Raw genomic sequence first — 21,162 nt, 5'->3', positions numbered from 1 at the left:
TTCTCCTTGTCAAACCACCCTAATGCATGAACGGCCACATTTGCCCAGCTCTTCAGTGGGATGTCAGAGGTCATACAGGAGGTCGGGCCAGAGTCAAGGGTGCCTACTAGAACTGCACTTTCAATAAAGAAGAAAACTATTTTCTTAAAAAAAAAAAAAAATGTGTTGGCCATTGGACCCAGGGGTAGGATAACTCCATCTTTTTTTCCCCCACCTCAGGTGCAGGCAGGAATTAACACTTGCCTGCTAATGTCCTTCTTTAAGATTTGGGACAGAGTCTTACCCTGAATGTCTGCTCCTTCTTCTCCCTGTGGGAAACCTGATCCAGTGTGCCATCAGTCTGACTCCTTTTCAGGCCAGTTGTGACATCAGGGACGTTGCTGAAATCTGCGTGAAAAGTGACAAAAACATAGGCGAGTTTGGCCATCTGTACAGAATAGTAGTGATGAGCTTAAAGGCTCAGACAGAGAAAGAGAGTAAAGGAAAAAAGTAAAACCTAGAAGGCAGGATATCATGGTCCTCAGTGATACAGTAGTTAGCATATGCACAGCTGGGCTTCTGAAATAGACCTGGGCCCTGGCTAATGGAAGCAGCAACATCTGACTGACTGGTCAGAGAAGGCCAGTGACCAAGCAAAACAATAACTCAAATGCCTGGCAGATTTTGTCAAACTCGACTGTTGTGCAAACTTCACTAAGTACTTTATATAAAGTGTTGGTTACTTCCCTTTCTTTATTTTTGGCTAGGTGATGATAAAGGATAACTGGGCAAACCAGGGATGTAACACCATAGATTCTTATTACAACCCACAACTTGCTCATTTGCAAGCATAATTGTTCTTTTTCTGGCGTGAACCACAATTGCAATGTAAATTGAAAGTCCCAAGAGGAACAGCAAACCTTGTTAACTTCCAGAATTAGGGTTAAGAAATAATATAAAAGGTTGGGTTAAGAAATGATATAAAAGGTTAAGTAGAGCAAGTGGTTTTCCAATCTTCATTTATACATGTACACTATTTTCAATAGTTCTTTCCAGGGGTCCTCAAATTAAACTCAAGAAAGATGAAATGACCAGCTTCTACCAAAACCACACACAAGTTTTCATTCTAATTTTTGTATTTAGTAGACTTTCCCCTCAAGTAGGCAAACCAGATGGTTTCTGATTCCAGTCAACTATAACAAGTCATCAAACTCATACCTGTCTGAGTTGATCTAGGCAGAAAAGACAGCAATAGACAGTGGCAAACCATCCAGCATGCAGGGGGCAAGGACAGTGGTTGCTAGTAGACCTTTAGAAGCCATGGGAGCCCTAGGAGGTTGATGGACCTCTTGGACAGAAATGCTGGTCCATGATCCAGGTTGATATTACCGATCACTGCACAAGAGGAGACCTAAAGAAAATGTCTTAATGGTCTACAGAATTCTAGGGCTCTTATTTCTTCTTCCTTTTACTTCTTCCAACACCCTGACCCCACCCAGTAAAGGACCACATTGTCTAAACCACACTTCATTGTTGTTGGCTGTAGAGTAAGTTAGCCCCATAACACAGTGCTGATCACAAAAGCATGAGACATCCCTGGGCAAATTTCAGGAAGAAACGACAGATGGGGATACCAAACTCACCTCTCCAGGCCCCTAACACCACACCAGAGAACAGTCCACTCGCCAACAAGCTGACCACATGAGAAGCAAGGTCAGACTCTAAACCAAAAGTGATGCACCACTGTTCCTCCACCACTGAGGCTGCTACATGCACCTCTGTATAAAGAAGACCGACCAACAGAAAACAGGCCACATTCCTCCTGTATTCAGCACAAACGCACCTCTCCATCCATGCATTCAACACGCACTTTTTGAAAACGGGCTCTTTTCCAGGCACTGTGCAAGGTGCTGGGGACACAAAGATGATGAGACGCAGTCCCTGCTCTCAGGATGTGCTTCTGGTGAGGGAGGGGGAGACAGAAACGTAAGCACAGCAAACTACCAGAGATGACGTGAGAAGAAGCCACACAGGGCTGAGTAGGGCCACTCTGGGAGGAAGTTAATTCTCCCTGGGGCCCTAACAGCCTTCAGAGCAAAGCAGGTACTTCAGCAAAGTCTTAAGTGGGGGATAGTGGGGGCGGGGGAGGGGAAGGTAGCCCAAGGGTGGAGGAATTGATGGAAGGCAGGACTTGGGCAGAAAAACAGGCCAGAAAGTCACAGCAACAGAGACGGAACGAGGAGGAAGGATCCAAATGAATGCAGAATAGCATGAACACAGGGAAGTCAAGTGAACACAGAGGGTCTGCACAGGTCAACTCCACGGGTCTCCTCTTCGCCACCTATTTCACATAAGGAGATGCAGACAAGGCAGGCATGAAGGCAGAGTGTGGCTTTCATGTCTCAGGTGACAGGGTGGTTGGGACAGAAGTGGGCATCCCAACATTGGCTTTGCCAGAGCTGAATCTGAGATGCACAGGGACCATCCAATGCAACACATCCAGGTGTCCAGTAGTGAAAGAAAGGTCTGCACAGGAATATGGCTTTGGAGCCAACATCATGCACTTGGCCATGAAACCACGGGGATGGACGGTGCTCCCCAGGGAGAATGTGCAGACTGGTACAAGAACAGGACCAAGGAGAGAACCCTGGAACCGTCAAGGGACTGTGCACAGCAGAGGAGAACTCTCTTTAGAGAGAAGTCACAGAGAAGTACAAGGGAATCAAGAGCAATGTCACAGATGCCATGTGATAAAAAAGTACATTACCTAGGCAACAGAGTCAAATTTGCTTTATATCTGCCTTTATTTTAAAAAGAAAAAGCTCCAATATTTCCAAAGAGTTGTATTAAATACAAGAAACAGGACATGCAGTCAACGCATTTATCCGTGAAGACGATTTCTATGGCACCTACTTTGTGTCAGGTATGCACTAAGTTCTGGGCACACAAAAATGAAGGTGACCTCAAGTCCCCTGAAGATCTCAGAGACATCATGGCCACAAGGAGCCGTGGAGCCCGGAGGCGCCAGATGGATGCTGGAGAAAATAACATGGCTGATGTCAAAAGCGGGTGCCAAGTTTGAGTTCTGAGTCATCTCTTCAATATATTCACAAAATTTTGGAACTTAGATGCTGGAAACTCCCAGAACCACCTTTTATCTCTTACAAAGGCAAAGTGCTTACCTGCTAACGGCACATATCTCATGCCCTTCCTCTCCAAACCTTGCCCATCCCAGGACGAAAGGCTTTACTATGAATCAGAGAGGTGCCGCTTAATTGTATGGAGCCCCTGGGTGCAGCTGGCATCCTCTCTGAGGCAGGACCTGGACAGGAGAGGTCATAGGATCCAGTTCCCACCAAGGCTGGACCCTGGGATCCAAGAGGAGGACACAGTTCTGCCAAGACAGGAAGTCTCAGAGCTGTTCCGCTGCCCAAATTGCAAGAGGGTAACTGGTATCTGGATCCACAGAATCTCTGGGATAACTGACTCCTTCTCCAGCCCCCCAACAACGCGCCTGTTCTATCCTGGAGGTGACAAAGCATGAGGAAGCCCAGTTTGACAGTGTCCTCGACCTTGGATCTGGGTCCAGGAGCCTCAGATTTCAACTGAACCGGCGTCCCTGTCTGTAAAAAAGTAGCGTGCCCTTGGTGTTCTGACTAGAGGAGAAATGAGAACAAAGCAGGTTCTGGAAGAAGAGCAGACTGGCTAAAAAGAAGTGTAGGCCGACACAATTCTAACGCTTATTTACAAAGCGGTTTTAAACAGGCGCCGCGCTGACATCCTGTCCTGGGTGCCAAACGCCTATGTAGAGCCCCACTTACACTCTGCCCACGGCCTGAGCACCAGCTGCTAAAGTGAGTAAATATATATCCTTCCCCTCCCAGCCAAAAACGGGCTCCCCACCTTGGGAGAGCCTCTGTGTGGTCCTGTCCCCTCGACACGTGTTGGGCCACTGGATCCCTATCACAGATCACCAGGCACGTGCTTCCCGCCCACCCCAGGCTCTGCCGCTGCAGAAGATGTTCAGACGCACTGCATAAGAGTCCTTAGCCAATGCAGTTGTAAATAATGAAAAATAACCAAGTTGCATATTTAAGTCAAGACATCTATTTATAACCTTATTCCCTGTGGAAATGAACAATTTGGGGTGAGGTCTAACAATTTGAAATATCTAACATTTGGTGCTGGAGAACCCTCTTGAGAGTCCCTTGGACAGCAAGGAGATCAAACCAGTCAATCCTAAAGGAAATCGACCCTGACCATTCATTGGAAGGACTGATGCTAAAGCTCCAATGCTTTGGCCACCTGATGAGAAGGAGCCGACTCATTGAAAAAGACCCTGATGCTGGGAAAGATTGAGGGCAGGAGGAGAAGGGGACGACAGAGGATGAGATGGTTGGATGGCATCACTGACTCAATGGACGTGAGTTTGTGCAAATTCTGGGAGATAGTGAAGGACAGAGAAGCTTGGCGTGCTGCAGTCCATGGGGTCACCAAGAGTCAAGACATGACTTGGCGACTAAACAACATCATCTAACTGGCTGACGTGAGCTTCTGCTCAGCGGTGAGCAGCGATGTCTCAAGTCTTAGGCTCCATTCCTCCATGTGGACGAGTTCCATTTATTTATTCCCTGGTCAGATGGGCACTGAGCAGTGCACACTCATGGGTACCAGGTCCTAGGTCAGGTGTGGCACACGAGACCAGCCTCAGACATCTCTCCCCTTTAAAAACAAATGATTTTGGAGAGTAATGACATCCTGAGCAGGCTGTACTAGGAGTTGACTGTCCCCTGCTTTCTTGCACACTCTATCGTTTCTGTGGGGGACCGAGGGAAACATGGGACTCCAGGTGTGAGACCCATGGAAACTCAGTGTCTTCCAGTTCTGAGCATCAGTACAGACCCCACAGCTATCCCAGTCAGCCAAGTAACTGGCAACCCCAAACTCTTTATAATGAAGGGCAAAAACCTGTGCTCAATAACATCCTGGGGATCAACTTAAAATCAGAAATGTTAGGGCTTCCCTGGGGGGCTCAATGGTGAAAAGTCCACCTGCCAATGCAGGAGACATGGGTTTGATCCCTGGTCCAGGAAGATTCCACATGCCACGGAGCAACTAAGCCCATGTACCGCAACTACTGAGCCTGCGGTCTGGAGTCCGAGAACCACAACGACCGAGCCCACATCTGCAGCTACTGGAGCCTGAACGCTCTCGAGCCTGTGCTCCACAACAAGAGAAGACACAGCCATGAGAAGCCCCCGCTTGTAACGTGAATTCCAAGTTAATGCTTACATCACATCCAAAGCGAGTTGAACACAGTTAATATGCAGCAGTGTGCGCTTGGCCATTCATTTCCCCTGGGCCCATAAGAAGCAACAGGCTATCCAGGTACTAACTCTGATGTGCCAAAGGGGTCTCTCAGGAAACGGGGGGCCTGGGAATCTTGGGGGGGTGGTCCCTGCCAATCTCGCCTGCTGCTTACCCCTCCCTAGGAACCTTCACTCTGCTCAGCCGGCAACCAGGATGTCGGCTCATATGACTGATGCCTCCCCACCAGCCTGGTCTTGCCGGCTGCCTCCTCCTCACCCAACCAGGCAACAAGTTCCTGCCAGTCTCCGACACCCACCCAGGTGGCTGTCAGCAGCGCCCAGAGACACCAGGCGGCTCCCGGCTATAGGAGGGTGGGCGAGGTGCTCTGCCCGGGCCTCAGCTGGTTCCCAGAAAAGAGAGATCCAGAAAGTCTGAGCAGGCCTCCTGCGTACTCAGGAACAGCAACTCTAAGAGGAATCAAGTTAAAAACTCAGTATTATATCAACCCCAAGGCCAAAAATAAACTCACATGAGGGGAGAACATTTGTTTTCCCCTGTTTAATACAGTAAGACTTTAAAAAAAAAAAAAGAAACGATGGTAGTCATAGCATCAGGACAAGCTCTGCTTCGGTTTGTGGGCAGAGGAGTGATTTGAAGGAGATTGAAAGGATAACCAATGAGAATGGAATTATTTCGAAACTGCGCTTTTTGTGCTTGAAAGCCTATTATACACTGATTCTCATTTCTCAAGCTCCCAAGGCCCCCTTTTGATAATACATACTTTTACTATATTGAAATAAAATTCTCTAACATAGGCTACCCCCACACTTAATTTCACAAAAAAAATAATACATGCCTTAACAGTAACATAAGAAGGAATTCCCTGGTGGCTCAGGGGTTAGGACTCTGAGCTTTCACTGCCCAAGGGTGTGGGTTCAATTCCTGGTCAGGGACTAAGATCCCAGAAGCTACTCAGCAAGGCCAATAATAACAACAACAACAAAGGAACTTCCCTGGTGGCCCAGTGGTTAAGAATCTTCCTTCCAACGCAGGGAATGCAGGTCCGATCGCTGCTTGGGAAACTAATATCCTGTGTGTGTGTGTGTGCGCGCGCATGCTAAGTCGTGTGTGTGTGTGTGTGTGTGTGTGTGTGTGCGCGCGCATGCTAAGTCCTGTGTGTGTGTGTGTATGCATGCTAAGTCACTTTAGTTGCATCCAGCTCTTTGTGACCCCATGGACTACAGCCCACCAGGCTCCTCTATCCATGGGATTCTCTAGGCAAGAATACTAGAGTGCTTTGCCATGTCCTCCTCCAGGGGATCGTCCCGATCCAGCGATGGAACCTGCATCTCTTATGTCTCCTGCATTGGCAAGTGGGTTCTTTACCACGAGCAACACCTGGGAAGCCCAAGGTCCCACATGCCATAGGGCAATTAAGCCCCTGTGCCATCCAGTGCAGTAAAAAAAAAAAAAAAAAATCCACCACAAGGGAAAAAAATTAATGGAAAGTAACATAATTTTGTTTAAACACATGTCTCAATATGTAAATGCTTGGACACAACCATTCCAGCAGCTGTGATGAAGCTGTGAGAAGCCTGCCCACAGAGATTCACAGGGAACATCTCCACTTCATCAAAGATCGATGGTGGCATGTCTTGGTGGAGGTTTAAATGCCTATAGGGCACTACCAACTAGATTCCCCTAGCTGTGGCATGGAGGTTTAGTTGCCCCATGGCACGTAGGACCTTGGGCTTCCTAGGCAGTGCTAGTGGTAAAGAACCCACTTGTCAATGCAGGAGACATAAGAGACGGAGGTTCCATCCTTGGGTCGGGAAGATCCCCTGCAGGAGGGCATGGCAAACCACTCCAGTATTCTTGCCTGGAGAATCCCATGGACCTGATTTTTCCAAGCGGGCAAAAACTCTTGACAAAGTTCTGAACAAAACAAAGGTCAAACTTCCCTTGATGTACTGAGGTGTTGCACCCCTAGAAAATTCAAAGTACCCACAGTACCCTGTAGCTGTGGGGAAGAAATAATTTGTGTCCATTTGTAAAATGGACATGGTTTGGGTGCTTCTTACCATGTGGATGTCCAGGAGCACGTCTCTGCAGAGGAAGGGACGGATCTGACCAGGCAGGACATCCTGTACCACGGCCCCAAGCAGCAAAAACCACCCTCCCCCAGTTCATATGAAAACCAAAAACAGACCCATAAGCTTGCAAAATGTCACTGATGGGCAGTGCCTTGATGGCTGAGAACTGTCCCTGCCTCTCTGTGGCCAGGACTTCAACTTCACCTCTGGGAGGGTCAGTGACAGCAGAGAATACCACCTATACCAAAAAGCACACAGTCCACAGCCAGGGCAAAGCAATGCTAGCTCCTCACTTCCTTAATAAAGAGGAAACACACTCACTAGAGCAATTTAAAGGACAGCACTCTGATCAATAGTGTAGACTATTTAACTGGGATTTTTACCTTGGGATCAAAAATGTCTTATCTGATTAATCATTAGCCCTTCGACTTGCTCTGAGTTGAAAACTACAGAACGATAAGCTTCTATGAAGATGATGGAAAGAAAAGTCTAAAAAATAATATCAAAGAAGTTACAAGTAAATAATAAATGGTTTAATCAAGTTTTCAACCACATAATCTCCTGTGGCATGAAAGCTGTACATCCTTAACATTTAACAGTTTTATCTCTACGTTCACCCCTCAGTATCAGAGCGGGGCCAGTTCTAGGACCCTCAGGGAAATCAAATTCGAGGATGTTCAAGTCCTTTCAGCACAGAATAGTATTTTCCATCCATGGTTGATTAAAGCCGAGGATGCAGAACTTACAAATAAAGAGGGCCAACTGTAGTTACGTTCAGGTAACACAATTTGGTCTCCAGTCACACTATCCATGATGTGCTCACTCTTGTCAGATATACAGCTTGGATAAATTATATTCTTAATCAGTTTATTCAGTTTCTCAGAATTTCTACTCTGTAATTTCATAAATGAACAGTTTATAAAGAACCAAAGAATTTTACATCTGAAACGAATCTTAGAAAGTATCCAATTCCTTCATCTTATCCTGTATCTTGTTATTTAAAACACCATGAGTGCCTGCCATTTTAATAAAAGGTAAAGATTTTGGTAAATGAAGGCTGCCAGTAGAAGGAAAGAGCATTTTGTAAATTCAAAATTACAATATTTTTTCAGATCTCCAAGCTTCCACCCACTATATAAAATTCTAAACTAATGTTTTCAACACACATTGAGCATTGACTTCATTTGCACAGAAAAGCTTAACATCTCTCAATTTTTAATTTCAACTTGCAAGCTTTGTATACCATTGATCATTTTTAATTAAGTCAGACTTCCCTACATTTTGCTCATGCTTTTACTTAAAAATGCAATGGTTTGTGACATCTTTCATTAATGATATTGGCTGTGCACTGTCATCTGGGCAAATATTAATCATCATTGATCAGTGAAAGACAATGAAATCAAACCATTTAAATGAAAAAACAGAAGGACTATTCCGTAAGAGAAAAAAATAGCTATATTTGTTGACTACATTCAAAAGCTGGTCAAGTCCTAATCTGCACCATTAACAAACAGATCACTATTACTTTATGTTCTTCTGACAAAGAAAAACTAATCTACTTTTCAGAAGTTATCTGGGACTCTACATTTCTTTATTGTTATTATTCTTGTGTCAAGGAAATTCAAGGCAGCAGTTTGAATATCATTAAGCTTGTAGAGAAGCAAATGCTATCATTATAGAAATGCCATCCAGAAAGATGCAATTTCACAAATCTTCCAAGTGGACTTGACCTCAGGTCATTCCAATTGGTGACGTTCTTGACAATGCAAGGTCTCTGGTGATAAACAGAGAGAAGTAAATACTGGTACTAAATGTTTCTTAATAGCAGGCTGCCATGATTTGATCCACTTATTTTGTGATAAATATTCTCAGCATCTGAAAGGACATTTAGAGGAACAGGACCGTGGCGGGTGTTTCCAAGGCATGCATGTGTTGCAGGCCACCTCCATGCGCATTACAATGGGGTGGCTTCGGAGGCCTTCCCGGAGGAGGGGGAAGGAACACAGGTGCACCCATGTTCTGGTGCTCCAGGAGGCTATGGCTGTGCTGGCCGGGGGGTGGCTTCCACGCTTCCATGGTACATTATCCGGGTCCCTGATGGGAAGTCCAAAGTCCATGGCAACAGGATCTTCAGCCCAAGTTTTTGTTCCACCAGAACCTGATCCCTGAAGAGCTGGGAGGACCATCCCCAGATGTTCCAGTTATATTCAGGGGCATGTAACAGCCACCACTGCATTTCTGATACTTAAAGAACTTTGATAAAGAAGTAAGTAAATTCAAAGCCCTTACAAGCTATTTAGCTAGAATTCTATTCAAGACCCTGAGGACTTCCCTGATGGTCCAGTGATTAAGAAGTCACCTGCCAAGGCAGGTAACAGGGACCTGATCTCTAGTCCAGGGAGATTCCACATGCCATGGGGCAACAAAGCCCACGTGCCCTACAATTACGAAGCCTGAGCGCCCTAGAGCCTGTGCTCTGCGACCAGAGATGCCACCGCGGTGAGGAGCCCGAGCAGCTGGAGAGTAGCCCCCACTTGCTGCGACCAGAAAAGCCCACGCGAAGCAGTGAAGACCCAGGAAAGCCACAATAAATAATTTAAAAACTAAAGACCCTGAAGAAGAATCCTAACAACAAATTACTCACAAGTTTCTACTGGGGGATGTGCTATAAGAAAAAGGAAACCTGAAGACCACCTCCTACTGTACTGTGGGATTAAAGAGGGTTTAAAAAGAGCATTATTCAGCCATAGAAAGGATGAATGAATGAAGTACTGCTTCATGCAACAACATGGATAAAGCTAGAAACATCATGCTAAACAAAAGGCAGACACAACAGGCTACATATTGTACAATTCCATTTCTGTGAAACAGCAGAACAGGCAAGTTCACGGAAACAGAAAGCAGAGGAGCAATTGTCAGGGGCTGGGAGGAGCAGAAAGGAGGGGAGACTGCTGATGGGCACAAGGGTTTTTCTTCTTTCCTTTTTTTTTTTTTTAATTGTGGTGATGAAAATATTCTGGATCTAGATAGTGGTGACGGTTGCAGAACTTTGTCAGTATACTAAAGACCACTGATTCGTACACTTTCAGAGGTGACTTTTATGGTATGTGAATTATACTTAACTTTTTTAAAAGGTAAAGATGTCAGTGCAGATTTTACAGGAGAGAAATTAGTTACAGGAAAACTCCACCATAAGTAGGTTTCAAAGAACTAAGTCACATGAAATATACGATTGCATTGCTGCAAGGTGAATGAAAATCAGTGTGAATTATAGAGAGAGAGAAAGAGAGGGAGGGGGAGAAATAGGAAGGAAGGAAGAAAAGCGTAAGAATAAAGATTAGTAAGATGATTACGAAACCATCGAGCTTTCCTTGCACTGAACAAGCCCCAAATGATCACAGGGCAGTTAATTCCTAATTGCAAGCCCCAGCCCCCAGATAAGAACCCAGATAAGGAGGCAAGGGCTGTTATCAATCCAGTTACATCTAAATTTGCTTTACTGCAAGACACATTATTATTGAGTTTTACTCCATGTGTGTTAATAGAGGCATATTTTAAAGGCCGGGGGCGGGGGGAGTGGTTAAAAGCCTGTTCCCCTACATGGAGGAAAAAAACAAGAAGAAACAGTTCTCTCCCAAGGTCATTGACCGTGACCTTGTCCAAGTTACCAGCAACTTAATATGCCTCTGTGCCTTGACTTACCCAGCTGTGAAAGTAAAATGCTAATAACACATCTCTGCTTCATAGGGTGATGTAAGGGGTAATTAGTGCTCTTAAGGTTCTTGGTGATCTTTATATTTGAGACAGCCTGCTATTATGACGAAGCCTTAACAAACACCTTCTCTCCAGCAGTCAAGACCTGATTCTATTTAAAGACATAATTTAATGAGATTTGTTGCAAAACCAAATGGAATGCTTGATCCATTACTTTGCTTTTTTTGCTTCATAAGCTTGTGTAATAAATGCACATTCCTATAGTTGTTTAACTTGGTACTCTAATCATATTAAATAACTGAATTTGAAAAAATGCTAAACTGTCTCATCCAATCCTTCACTTTTAGAGGCATTAGAAGATGAGGAATTAGAATAAAATGCTCAGGGCCAAGCATGAGGGCTGGAGCTGCCCACCCCATGGGGATTGTGGTTCTTTATTTTTGTCTCTTTGCCATCGAACACAATGCTTGGCACATAAACACAATGCATCATCTTAGTGTTCTGGAGGTCAGGAAACTAAACTTGGTCACAGCAGGGCTGTATTCCACCGGGATGTTTAAGGGGAGAGTCTGTTTCCAGGCTTTTCCAGCTTCCAGAAGCCTCCTGCATTCCTTGGCTCAAAAAAAGCTCGCATCACTTCAACCTCTGCTGATGTCCTCACATCTCTGATTCTCACTCTCCACCCGCTCTGTTACAAAGACCCTGTGATGACTTCAGGTCCCTCCAGAAAATCCAGGATAATCCCCCCATCTCCAGACCCTTAACTGAATCACATCTCTGAAGTCCCTTTTTGCCAGGTAAACTCCTTCTGCCATATTCACAGGATCAGGAGGTAGACAGTCCAAGGGGGCCATTATTCTGTCTATCCCAACATGTATGAAGATAATGCAGTAAAAAACCAAGAAGAGAAATATCCCACCATGTCCCCCAACATTTAAGAGTCTCCAGGCCAGGATGAGAAAGACACAAAGGACAGTGATTACCTTTGGGAGAGAAACTGGGTGGCCAAGGACAGGGTGGAAGAAATTTCTCTGACTTGTTTAACTAACATCTAACTAACATCTAACTAACATCTACATGGCCATGACTATGTAGGCACAGTCTACATGACACGGCCAGGCACAGTCTCATTTCCGGCTATTAGTTCATCGAGCCCAGAAAAACAGACTGGACTATTTTAACTTGTTAAAAACTCAGCATAGACAGCATAAGTGACTTGCACAACCAAATCCACATAGTTAATAAATGGGTAAGCCTGGAGTCAGGGCTCGAGCCCAGGTTGTCTGGCTAGTTGCTCTTAACTATCATTTCTATACCGCTTATGGGGACTTACCTATCACAGTTTAACCTTTTATCCTGCTGGAATTTTATACCACACCCATATATTAAAGATCTAAGAAATTAAAGATACAGCCATGACAGAGCTGTCTCTAGAAGTGAGAGCTAAAAATGAGATGTCCATACTTGGTTCTTCCTGAGTCCAATTCCTTCCTAGGGAAGAATTAACTCAGGAACATAATTCATTCGCAAAGAAGGGGAACAAAACTGGAAATGCAGACAAGCATCATTTGGCAATCAGTACTCGTAACATCCACAGGAAGGGTCAGACCTTTTTTTCCCCTCGTGTGTAACCGGCTACATAATGTTTCCTCTTTCTGGTAATAGCTAACAGTTTCACAGAACTACTACCTCACAGGCATCTGCCTCACTCTACACGCACAGGTGACTGCATTTGATCCAGTCATTCCAAAGTCTCAAATGGCTATTTTAAAAGTGATGTTAGCTAACAGAAATTACATGCCCTGTTCTTTAGAGAAATTCTGTAGATTTTAACCTGAAAAATGAATTTGCATGTCATGTTAGGAGAGAGAAAATAGGATTGGTTTTACTCAAAATGCTGGCAGATTTAATTTACCAGCTTCTCCCTCAGCTCCAACATTGCCTCATCCTCAGGGCTGCAGGCACCTCCTCACCCCCAGCTGTCCTGATGCCAGGCTAGTCAAGCCTCTAAAGGGCATCCACGAGGACCACACCATTAGTGGACATGGCCTTACAGTGCTGAGGAGTGCTTTGTTTTTATAGGCACCGACAGTAATTCACTTGTTCCTTCTTTCCCCCCAAAACATTTATTTGAGTCTTTGTTTTACAAGGGACTTCTGATCATTAAAAGCAAATCTGTGAGAGCCAAAGGAATGAAGTTCTAAGAGTGAACTAATAAAGCGAATATGCAGAAGGTAAGAGTATCTACTCTGGAAGGATTTCAAGCCACACTTCGGTGCTCCTTAAGTGACCAGACAAATGCTCTGAATTTTCTGTAGGGCAGGGAGAAGTAAGGCCAATACTTGCTCCTTTCTTCACTTACTTGCCATGATATATTTGTTATAAATTCCAGGAATTCAGGGTTTTATACACTCTGGTCCCAACAGACTTTGCAATGTTATTTCCCATTCACACAGAGCCACGTGGCCCCTGCTCCGGGCCAGTGTCCCAGGCTACACGTTCTCTATGAAAGGCCCTCCCCACTCCCACCACACATCCCCCAGTCCACAAAATGCCCATCTGATCCATCTGAGTTTGGTACTCAGACCACACACTCACCTTCCTCCAGTCCTCACAGCTCTCTCTTTGGACTCCTTTACTCAAAATTAACAGAAGATCAGTGGGAATTCTACCTCTGAACTGGACCTCTAATTCACTTCATTGAAAAGCCTTTTTTTTTTTTTTTTCCAAATGTGAGTTATTATCTACAAGTGTGTTACTTTTCCTACTCAACTATAAGTGCCTTGAGGGTAGAAAATAATGTCTGACTCACTGTTATATACCTGCAATGCTTTATGTTATTGTTTATTTGTTAAATAAACAAGTGGATAAATGAATGAATGAATATGGGAAAAGGAAAACAAATTCCCCAACAACACTAGGTTTTACAAGGGGATTAGCACCCAAGGACCCTAGTTACTGCTAACAGAAAGCTATATTGCTCATTCCCGCTAATGAAACTGAAAACTGTCTTCAGCACCATTGGAAGAAACTATGAACTCAGAGACCAAAGTTCTCTGTGTCCTGGTAAAATCAGTATTTCCCACTCAGATTTTTAAAAAAATTTTTTACATGTACCCACCATCTTTAGAAACTTGAGTATGTTTTGACATCTGGGGATCTGGGGTGTCAACTAGACAGACTCGGTAATAGTATTTCCACACACAAACAGCGATTTTCTGAGCTCACTGTTGTTAGTCATCCTAAACCAGGCTATGGAAGCCGAAATGCCCTCACTCTCATAAACAGGAAATAAGCGGGTTTGCCACATCAGAGCTGGCTCTGTAATTCTTCCCCTGGTAGAAAGCTGTATAACGGATACATACATTCCCAGGGGCAATTCATTCCAAAGAGCAAATTTGCATCTAAGTGGCTTCTGGTAGCTTGACAGTCTACCCTATTTATATAGCAATTTAAAAAGAGACTGATTCAAAGTGGGGTGGGGAATTAAAAAAAGAGCCTCAGGCTGCAATTACCTTCATCATCCTGTGAGAAGCATTGGCTGGGTTGACATTATCTACATGGAAGTAGAAACATTGGTCTTTTCTATTTTGTCTCCTGTTAAATATACCCCAACCCTAACGAGGCCGTATGAACAGTTGTTTATAGATGGAGAATACATGAATGTCACATCATGTTCAATGTTTACATAAAGACTTTGTTCAGGAAGTCTATGCCCAATGAGACACTCTTAAAAGCTACTGAAATGTTTCAAAAGATGGCATACACTGGAAAAGGGACTTTTCAATATAAATCAAAAACAGCAATAACAGGAACCCAGTATCAACAGGGCTGGCACGTCTGATGACTTCAATGGTGGCCTTGTGGGCTCAAAAATAACACTGACTTCTCCGGGGAATTCCAGCGGTGAAACTAATTCTCTGTATAAGAAGTCTTTCCAGATGATATTACTGCTCAAGTCAAACACAGCCTCTAGACATTTCTTCTCTCTCTCCCTCTACTGTGGATAACTAGAACAAAAATTCAAATCCTTACAGGCAGGAATCAAATGGTCATTCAACCCTAAGGATACACAGGAACTTGGTACTGAGCACCCAACACTTCTTGCGGTATCCCTACCCGTTCCGCTCTTCACAGAATCATGGGAATATCACAGCCAAGCCGGTGACTGATAGAAGTTCTCTACAGATCAGTGTATCAATCCGCTGATTGGGGACTGTCTCCCAAGGGTGGGCTGAGACCCACTAAGGGGAACTAACAAACCAGTCTGCTGTCTCCTGAGTGTGCTGAGGACCGGGTCGGGGCTGGGGGCATGGGATCCCTGAATGAGAAAATACCAACACACAGGTACAAGTGCAGTCATTTGCTGGGAACTTTATATACATTTGTCTCATTTAATCCTCAAGACCTGGGCACTGAAGGGTTCCGGAAAGGGTGAGTCGTACTGCTGCGGAGCAGACCACCTCCTTCAGACCACTGGCCTTGGCAGTGAACCCTGGTCCATGACAAAGCCGGCACTACCCCAGACTGCCTGAAGGGGGCTCTCTGGCCACAGGACCCAGGAATTTGAATTTCCACAACGTCTTCAAGTGAGTCTTATTAAACACTGTGAAGTCTGAGAACCACTTCCCTAAACACTACACACATCATGAGTCTCAAGAAGGCCACCAGGATGCTTCTTTTCTAGAAAAGCAAGAAACCTGAACAGAAACTATTATTCCCCAAGTTCCATGGGACAGTCTCATATATGTATGCATGCTAAGTCACTTCAGTTGTGTCCGACCTTTGCAACCCTATGGACCGTAGCCCACCAGGCTCCTCTATCCATGGGATTCTCCAGGCAAGAATACTGGACTGGGTTGCCATGCCCTCCTCCAAGGAAATATTTCCAACCCAAGGATCAAACCCACATCTCATACGTGTCCTGCATTGCCAGGCAGGTTCTTTACCATTAGCGTCACTTGGGAAGCCTATATATATATATGTAAAGAAGGTTGTTTTTTTTTCCCCCCAGCTCAAACCTGATCAAGAGACTAAAGCTAAATTTAGTAAATAGATTCTGGATACCTGAATCACACCATGAGTAGACAGGAAGCTCTGAATTCATGTTGCTTACCCCAGGGCCTCCCGTATTTCAAGTACCCAGTAAGGTTCAGTGAATATTAAGCCCAGACAGTTAAAATATGCCTGGAACAGTTGCTTAGGGAGTCTTCTTCCTCCACTTTCCAATGTTCTTTCAGTTTCCATTAACAAAAACAAAGGCAGGTCTTCCCTTGCAGAGAGCCCGCTGTGTGGTTTTTATTAACAAGCAAAAGACTGGTTTCTTGGGGAAACAAAATAGAGTTTCCTTTGAGTGCCAGGCTGCCTCTGGCAATGCTGGGAGCAAGCGAAATTTAGGGAAAGGCAGACTCTGAAATGACCACTCTTCGGTAACACTCAAAGTTGTATGAAATATTGTTTTTCAAAATCATTTAAATTACTTTCTGTGTGTAATTTAGAAAATTAAGCATAAAAAGTGGGACTACTGTTTCCTAATTCATCACCAAGGCAAGTCAAGGTAACCTGTAACAAGACAGCGAGCTCATGCGGGAAGGGGATGGGAGACCCCCGTGTTCAGACTTCCTGCCCCCAAGGAGCCGGGCTGGAGGTGCAGAGACTCAGACTGGCTCAAGCTCATGGCAGCCCCCTGGGCCGAGATAAGCCTTGTCCTCCAAATGAGAAGCCCAGGTTCAGAGTCCTCATTTGAGCTCCCCCAGACGCAGAGCCCATGCCAAGTGGTGGGTACAGAAGTTTATCTTAAAGGTGATCCCAGGAAGCCCAAGAGAGGGACAGTGGCCGGCGAGACCAGAGGGCAGAAAGCGTGTGAAAGGCGTAAAATGAGAAACCAACTTCCCTTGTACTTGGAAGAACTGTGGGGCACACCCCAGAACTGTCTCAGCAGGGCACAGGGAGGCTGGGGTGTCATCCACTGACGTCCACCCCTCCCTGGCTGAGCGCTGCCCCCAAGGTCACACAGCCTGTAAAGGGCAGGCCCAAACTCAAGCCCAGATGGGGTGGGACCTGAAGCCTGAGTGCCTATCACCTCGCCACTCACCCCACCCCACCCCACCACTCCCATGACCCCCACCACCCCCACCCCGATCACCTCCCCACCCCACCACCCCCACTCCCATGACCCCCACCCCATCCCCATCACCCCACCCCCTCCACTAACACCCCCCCACCCCCACCCTGATCACCACCCCACCCCACCACCCCCATGACTCCCACCCATCCCCATCACCCCACCAACACCCCACCCCCATCACCACCACACCACCCCCACCTTACACTTCCACAAACATGACTTCTCATGTCAGGCTCAGCTAACAGATTCCCTCTTTTTCCTCTCTCCCCTCACTTAATTTCTTCTCCCCCAACCTTCAAAACAGACAGGCTTCCCCTTGGAGACATTCACCCCCAGGCATTTAACTTCCTTCACAGGCTACACAACTACTTCAAAAAAGACAATAAACCAAGGGCCAAGGGTGGTGGAGGAGGGATGGATCGGGAGTCTGGGATTCGCAGGTGCCCCAACTACCATACATAGGATGGATAATCAACAAATAGCTCAGGGAGCTATTCTCAACACCCTGTGATAAACCACAAAGGAAAAGAACATGAAAAAGAAGGTATGTGTAGCAATAAATGCTGGAGAGGGTGTGGAGAAAAGGGAACCCTCTTACACTGTTGGTGGGAATGCAAACTAGTACAGCCGCTATGGAGAACAGTGTGGAGATTCCTTAAAAAACTGGAAATAGAACTGCCATATGACCCAGCAATCCCACTTCTGGGCATACACACTGAGGAAACCAGATCAGAAAGAGACACGTGCACCCCAATGTTCATCGCAGCACTGTTTATAATAGCCAGGACATGGAAGCAACCTAGATGCCCATCAGCAGATGAATGGATAAGGAAGCTGTGGTACATATATACCATGGAATATTACTCAGCCGTTAAAAAGAATTCATTTGAATCAGTTCTAATGAGATGGATGAAACTGGAGCCCATTATACAGAGTGAAGTAAGCCAGAAAGATAAAGAACATTACAGCATACTAACACATATATATGGAATTTAGAAAGATGGTAACGACAACCCTTTATGCAAAACAGAAAAAGAGACACAGAAGTACAGAACAGACTTTGAACTCTGTGGGAGAAGGTGAGGGTGGGATGTTTCGAAAGAACAGCATGTATATTATCTATGGTGAAACAGATCACCAGCCCAGGTGGGATGCATGAGACAAGTGCTCGGGCCTGGTGCACTGGGAAGACCCAGAGGAATCGGGTGGAGAGGGAGGTGGGAGGGGGGATCGGGATGGGGAATATGTGTAAATCTATTGCTGATTCATGTCAATGGATGACAAAACCCACTGAAAAAAATAAATAAATAAATAAACAAAAGCCAAAAAAAAAAAAAAAAAAGAAGGTATGTGTGTATCTAACTGAGTCACCTTGCTGCATACCTGAGACCAACACGGTATCGTAAATCCACTATGATTCAATTTTTTTAAAAAATCAGAAATTAATGGGGGGAGTACATAAATTCCATGTTTGCCAAGCCTTTGGGAAAGCAGTCCCTCATGGCCGTTTTGTTCCCAACACAAGCACATTACTGTGGAGCAGGGGAGGGGACAGACAGTGAATCCCTGGGGAGCCGCTGTCTCAGCCCCACAGAGCACAGTCTCACCAGGAGAACAGGGTGGTGATAGACCATCCAAGGGAGGATGAGAAGCCGTATACACTGTAGCCAAGGGGCACCTGTGGCAAGACCAGGGTGGAAAAGCACTGCCACAGTCTGGACATTCATTGGAAGGACTGATGCTGAAGCTTCAATACTTTGGTACCTGATGTGAAGCGCCGACTCATTGGAAAAGACCCTGATGCTGGGAAAGATGAGGGCAGGAGGAGGGGGGGTCACAGAGGATGAGAGGGTTGGATGGCATCACTGACTCCATGGACATGAGTCTGAGCAAACTCCGGGAGCTGGTGAAGGACAGGGAGGCCTGGCGTGCTGCAGTCCACGGGGTTGCAAAGAGTCGGACACGACTGAGCAACTGAACAACTATCTGACTAAGCTCAGGCACCCGCACACACAGACACGGGTGTCCTCAGTCATAAAGCTGCAGCCTGTAAGGATGGGCCCCTTGGACAGGTGCTTAACGATCACCTAACGTGTCCAGGCCCTCCTCTCATGCTGGCTCCTTGCACCAAAAAAAACAAAAGGTAAAAAACAAGATTAACTGACCTGTTTGATTTTCAACTGCTGGGGGTGGGGGCGGGGGGGGGAAGGAGTCAAATTTGGCCTCTTTTGCTGCTTTCTGTAGAAATTCATTCCTGCAACTACCAAAAGTATTACAGACTCTGCAGTGATTTCTTATTATGATAAAATACATAGAGATATAACAGGCAGTGAATGTATCCCTCAAGAATAATGAATCCAACGAATGGACACATGATGTCTTGTGTGGAACACTCAGGCCTGTAAAGCAGCCCAGGGTGACTTGAATCGCATCGCCAATATAACCAGGTAATTAATTAGTTCCATCATATTTTTGGTTTTATGACACTGACTTTTATATGCCAATCGTCAATGTAATGGCATTTTAAATTGGAGGGAAATCTCTAGAGAGGAGGAAAAGGCAGTATATACCTTATTGAATCACAAATCTTACCATCTGATGTTTTAATACCAAAGTGACCTAATAAACCTGCTTTATAATTAAATCGATCTTAACAACTTCTGTGTCTTTTTACTCATTTTTGGTGATCATGCAGAGATTTCCATTAGAAATCTGTTATGATTGTAATTAAGAATAAAAATTACTTCATGTGCTTGTCAGGCTCAGGCTCCTGTCGGGGCTTGGCCGGCTCCTTCCCAGGTACAGAAGGAACAACAGGTTTTCAGTGTGAGCTGGAGTCTCTCATTTACCAGACTGTAAAAATATGAAAGTGCACCAATAATAGGCCCGGAAAGTCAGACCTTCAAATGACTGCCTCAAATGGAAATCTCACATTTAAAAAAATAAACTGGCATACAATTTTTCATTTTCAGGCCTTTACAAAATTTTAAAATTTATGACCTATGTAAAAAATTTGCCATTTATTGAAAAAGTAGTACTCAACAAAAGAGGTAAAGAACTGAAAGGCATCAACTGTTCTTAAAACCCAATAAATGATGCAAAATGCTTTGCCTTACACTCAACTAAACAGAAAAATCAACGTTGGCATTTATGTTGGCTTTTGTCTCCCTGAATAACCAAGTAATTACAACACTAAATATCATGGGTGATTTTATTTTTAAGACTGTAATTTTAAGGAATATTACTTTATGTGAAAACAATTATTTTCTACTTTCACTAAAAGAGTTATAATTACTAAAACGCATGGAATTCTGTATCAAATCAGTTTACTTGGCATCTGTGTTCTTCCCCTAAGAAATGAGAAAATATTCTTTGAACAGAGCTAAATAATCTCAGTTTGCAAGCAAACACAGCCTAAAAATATTATCTGGTGATACCAGCAGTGAAGAAAGGGAGAAATAACAGAACCTTACCATTTGCCGTATCCTTTTTAAAGTGATCCAGGAATTCCTCCAGAAGTTGGGACTGGTTAGGAGGGGGCAGCAGACCCTTCTGTTCCCTAGAGAACAGGTCACTGTCTGACCAGGAAGAACACAGAGTCGCTTTTGTGTCCGGGGGCCTGGCAATCAGAGTGAGCCCGACACTCTTCTCAGAAAACAGAGCCTCCATCTGCTTGAGGTCAAGATCAGACACAGCTTCCCCATTTAAGGTCATGATTTCATTGCCCTTTCTCAGCCCTGAGAAGGAGGAAGGGGACACAGAGGAAGAAGAGAGAGAGATGACCGAGAGGAATATTTTAAGATGAAAGACGATTGCAAATTCAACTTGCTTAGTGTTCTTAGGGGCTCTTCTGTTGCTACCTTCAAAGATAGTGCCAAACTGTGTAGTAATCAGATTCCACTGATAGCAAATTTCAGCTGTCTGAAGACTAGCATGAGA

The 21,162-nt window shown here is 44.9% G+C and overlaps 1 protein-coding gene across 7 annotated transcripts in view; it reads right to left on the bottom strand.

Annotated features, from left to right (window-relative positions):
* The window catches only part of TIAM2 (TIAM Rac1 associated GEF 2), a 237,449-nt gene that overhangs the window by 44,638 nt on the left and 171,649 nt on the right, over window positions 1-21,162 (bottom strand). For 6 of the 7 annotated variants that reach the window (XM_043457336.1, XM_043457334.1, XM_043457339.1 and 3 more), the window contains 2 exons: window positions 20,697-20,960; window positions 284-387 (listed from right to left, as the gene is read on the bottom strand). In XM_043457336.1, coding sequence (XP_043313271.1) covers window positions 284-387; window positions 20,697-20,960 — 368 coding nt within the window. The remainder of the gene's footprint in view (window positions 1-283; window positions 388-20,696; window positions 20,961-21,162) is intronic. The other variant, XM_043457341.1, reaches the window with a different exon arrangement.

This window comes from Cervus canadensis, chromosome 33 (genome assembly GCF_019320065.1).
Source record: "Cervus canadensis isolate Bull #8, Minnesota chromosome 33, ASM1932006v1, whole genome shotgun sequence".
Taxonomy (NCBI): Eukaryota; Metazoa; Chordata; class Mammalia; order Artiodactyla; family Cervidae; genus Cervus; species Cervus canadensis.
This window is presented reverse-complemented; position numbering and strand designations above follow the sequence as displayed.